Source organism: Colobus angolensis, unplaced genomic scaffold, assembly GCF_000951035.1.
Source record: "Colobus angolensis palliatus isolate OR3802 unplaced genomic scaffold, Cang.pa_1.0 Scaffold64, whole genome shotgun sequence".
In the NCBI taxonomy this organism is placed as follows: domain Eukaryota; kingdom Metazoa; phylum Chordata; class Mammalia; order Primates; family Cercopithecidae; genus Colobus; species Colobus angolensis.
The window spans coordinates 1,875,548-1,879,721 of NW_012120043.1; the positions used below are offsets into that span (position 1 = coordinate 1,875,548).

At 58.0% G+C, this 4,174-nt stretch overlaps 1 protein-coding gene across 2 annotated transcripts in view; it reads left to right on the top strand.

Annotated features, from left to right (window-relative positions):
* The window catches only part of SCAMP4 (secretory carrier membrane protein 4), a 21,786-nt gene extending 17,953 nt beyond the window's left edge, over window positions 1–3,833 (top strand). For both annotated transcript variants that reach the window (XM_011964040.1, XM_011964042.1), the window contains 2 exons: window positions 600–717; window positions 1,935–3,833. In XM_011964040.1, the coding sequence (XP_011819430.1) occupies window positions 600–717; window positions 1,935–2,111 (295 nt within the window). In that variant the 3' untranslated portion in view covers window positions 2,112–3,833. The remainder of the gene's footprint in view (window positions 1–599; window positions 718–1,934) is intronic.
* The last annotated feature ends 341 nt before the right edge of the window (window positions 3,834–4,174 follow it).

Here is a 4,174-nt window from a genome sequence, read left to right on the forward strand (position 1 = left end):
AGTAGCTGGGACTACAGGCACCCACCACCTCGCCCGGCTAGTTTTTTGTGTTTTTTTTAGTAGAGACGGGGTTTCACCGTGTTAGCCAGGATGATATTGATCTCCTGACCTTGTGATCCGCCCGTCTCGGCCTCCCTCCCTATTGTTTTTAATGGCCCCTCAATGCCCCGCCGGGTGGTGGTGGTAGATTTCCCATCCGCGTTGCTCCCGGACACGCGGATGTGGGTTTCAGCAGTTCCCATCATTAGACACAGTTGCCGTAAGCTGGGTTCTTAGTAGCAGGCTCTATGGGGCATGGGGAGTGAGCTTTTGAGTCTTTCCATGGCTGGTACCCACCAGACTCACTGAGGGAAACTAATGGGGAAGTACTGGTCTCCATCCCCTGCACGCTCAGCTCACTGTTGCAGTGGTGGAGGGATAAGGTCGTGTTCATGTGTCGAAGTTGGTGCCTCAGTGTCACTTTATGTTTCTTGGCCACTCAGTGGTTCTTGTGTGAGCTGTGCACTCCTTGTTGATTGGCCACAGCTCTTTACATGGAGAGGACCATGGGCCCTCATCTGGCGGGTGTGCAGGCACCCACGCACTCTTGTCCCTTGCAGCGGCTGGCTGTCGGCAATCGGGTTCTTCCAGGAAAGCCCGGGCGCCGCTGTGGTCATGCTGCTTCCGGCCATCATGTTCTCCGTGTCAGCTGCCCTGATGGCCATCGCGATCATGAAGGTGAGTCCTCAGCTTTGGGACATCGAACCCTTACCCTTTCTCCATGAACCTTATCACCCAACTGTCTCAGGTGGGTGAACGTCGGGGAGCCAGGCCCTCTCCCCGCGGTGTCACGCAGGCCGCACTTCATCCCCAGCAGTGAGCTGGGATGACAGCAGGGGGCGCTGCCACCAGGGACACTCCCAGGCACCCAGCGCCCGGGTTCCCCATGGTCCCCCAGGCTGGGATTCCAGACTCCAGAGGGAAGCAGGGGTTGTGTGTCAACCGCAGTGTTTGCAGGAAGAGCTGAGGCCGGAGCTGTCCTGTCAGTGAGGATGGGGCCCCTTGCAGGTTCCTGGCTTTCCATCAGAAGATAGCAGAAGTGTTGAGCTGGGCTCCTAACACAAGCGTTCAGTTACAGCAAAACGTCTTTTTTTTTTTTTTGAGATGGAGTCTCGTTCTGTCGCCCAGGTGGAGTGCAGTGGTGCGATCTCTGCTCACTGCAAGCTCTGCCTCCCGGGTTCACGCCATTCTCCTGCCTCAGCCTCCTGAGTAGCTGGGACTATAGGCGCCGCCACCACACCCGGCTAATTTTTTGAATTTTTAGTAGAGACGGGGTTTCATTGGATTAGCCAGGGTAGTCTTGAGCTCCTGACCTCGTGATCTGCCCGCCTCAGTCTCCCAAAGTGCTGGGGTTTACAGGCGTGAGCCACCGCGTCCAGTTTTTTTTTTTTTTTTTTTTTTGGTGACAGAGTCTCGCTCTGTTGCCCAGGCTGGAGTACAATGGCACAATCTCGGTTCACTGCAACTTCTGCCTCATGGGTTCAAGCGATTTTCCTGCTTCAGCCTCCCAAGTAGCTGGGATTACAGGCGCTCGACACCACGCCTGAATAATTTTTTTTTTTTTTTTTTTGAGAGTTATATTTTGCAGAGTCTTGCTCTGCAATTCTCCTGTCTCAACCTCCCAAGTAGCTGGGATTACAGGCGCTCGACACCACGCTTGAATAATTTTTTTTTTTTGTTTTTTGAGACGATGTCTCACTCTGTCCCCCAGGCTAGAGTGCAGTGGCATGCAGAGACAGGGTTTCACTGTGTTACTCGGCTGGTCTCAAACTCCAGAGCTCAGGCAGTCTGTCTGCCTCAGCCTTCCGGAATGCTGGGATTACAGGCGTGAGTCCCCATGCCCAGCCGCCACGCTCGTTTTCTGTTCTCTGACTCCCTGTCCTCTGTCTTTGCAGGTGCACAGGATCTACCGAGGGGCCGGTGGCAGCTTCCAGAAGGCACAGACGGAGTGGAGCACGGGCACTTGGCGGAACCCGCCATCGAGAGAGGCCCAGTACAACAACTTCTCAGGCAACAGCCTGCCCGAGTACCCCACTGTGCCAAGCTACCCGGGCGGTGGCCAGTGGCCTTAGAGAGAGCCAGCTCTGCCGCTACCGTCCACCACCTCCTCCCCTTCATCCCTGCTGCTACCCCTGGTCCTGAGGGCTGGGAGTACCTGGGGCCCCATTCCTCCAGCTGGGATGGTGGAAGCCGGTGGTGGCCGTGGACCACACCCCTCTTGCCAGGGCCACAGAACCCGTGTTCATGTCATCCGAGAGCAGAGTTCCTGGCAAGCACTCCCCGCGGCCCTCGGCCTCTGCCGTCCACAGGACACCCTCTTGCTACCGGAAATGTGTGGTCACCTGCCGTGCACTGCATGGCCGGTGTGGCCTCGTCTTCAGGTCTCGAGGCCTGACTCCAGGGGACAGGTGGCAGCAGGTCAGCCGCCCTCCCGTCCTCCCAGAGCTGCTGGCGCTGAGGCCGGAGCAGCTCTGATGGGGAGCTCCATCTCACACCAGCTGCCCACCGTCACCAGGGCAGATGCCCTTGACCGGAACTAAGAAGAGGCGTCAGGGCCAGCTCCCGGTCCTCTGCAGTGATAGAGGGCTTGGTGCCTAGCCGAGTCCTCGCTGTCCCCTCCATCCCCTGATCTGTGCGGTTCCAGCTTCGCCCCCTCCCCACATTCCCCATACCTGGGGAGCTCCTGGTCCAGGATGTCCCAGGGTCACCCTCCTGCCCCCGAACCAGGGATCCCTGGCAGGCCCTCTGTCCATGCCCCCGCGTTCAGGACCCAGGCCAGGCCGGGAGCACAGCCGCTCCCTAACCCCAGCAAACCGACAGAGAGCCGGTTTCCAGCAGCTGGAGCCCTGCAGGAGCAGCCTTTTGTGTCGTGTGTGTATGTGTGTGTGTGTGTGTTTTTTTTTTTTTTTTGAGACAGAATTTTGCTCTGTTGCCCAGGCTGGAGTACAGTCATGTGATCTGGGCTCACTACAACCTCTGTCTGCCATGTTCAAGCAGTTTTCCTGCCTCAGCCTCCCGAGTAGCTAGGGTTACAGGTGTCTGCCACCGTACCTAGCTAATTTTTATATTTTTAGTAAAGATGGGGTTTCACCATGTTGACCAGGCTGATCTTGTACTCCTGACCTCAGGTGATCCGTCTGCCTTGGCCTCCCAAAGTGCTGGGATGACAGGTGTGAGCCACCGCACCCAGCCTGGAGTGGCCTTTTATGAGGAGAGGGGACCCGTCAAATCTGTGCCTTATGGAGGGGTCCGGCAGCGGCTACAATTGTCCCCTCCACCCCCTGACTCCCCCCAGAACACCTCCCCCAGACATTTTCACAGCACCGTTCACAACAGTTGGGCCAAAAAGGATTTTTTTCTTCTTCATTTCCTGCACTTTCTGACCACGACTTTGGACACCCCAGGCTGCCGCCCCTCACCACCTGTTCACCCCCAGAATGCTGTTGCCGTGGGACGCCTGCTGCCTGGAGCCCTCCCCAGGATGTGGGCCAGTCCTCTCGCTGGTGCAGAATGCCGCTGGGTGCCCGGAGGCGGCCGTGGTGTCTCGGTGGACGGCAGCCAGGATGGAGCACCCACGGGTCCCGCGCCCATGCTTCAGGGTCTTCAGGTCCTGCCCCCCGGCCGACCTGCCAAGAGGTACCCCCTTCCTCGGCCCCTCAGCTGCACTGATGCAGACAGTCTCCCCTGGCAGGCCCACCCCCACCCTGCCCACTGTCTGTGGCCCCCTTGCAGCATTGCTGGGGTTTTGTTATGTGAAAATATCCTGGAAATAAATACATGTTTCTGCGCTTAGACCCAGGGACCTGCTGCATTTGTGACGTGAGCACGTGTGGTTGCCCCAGGCTGTCTCCTTCCTTGAAGGACTCCTGAGCACATGGCCTCTGGCGGGATGAAGCGCTGCAGCACCTCTTCCACCCAGGCCTCCGGGTGCTCTGAGCCAGGTGTGCCCAGGACCCTGCCATCCTGGCCAACCTGGTAAAACCCCACCTCGACTAAAAATACAAAAATTAGCCAGGCATGGTGGCGGGCGCCTGTAGTTCTAGCTACTCAGGAGGCTGAGGTAGGAGAATCGCTTGAACCCAGGAGGCGGAGGTTGCAGTGAGCCAAGATCATGCCACTGCACTCCAGCCTGGCA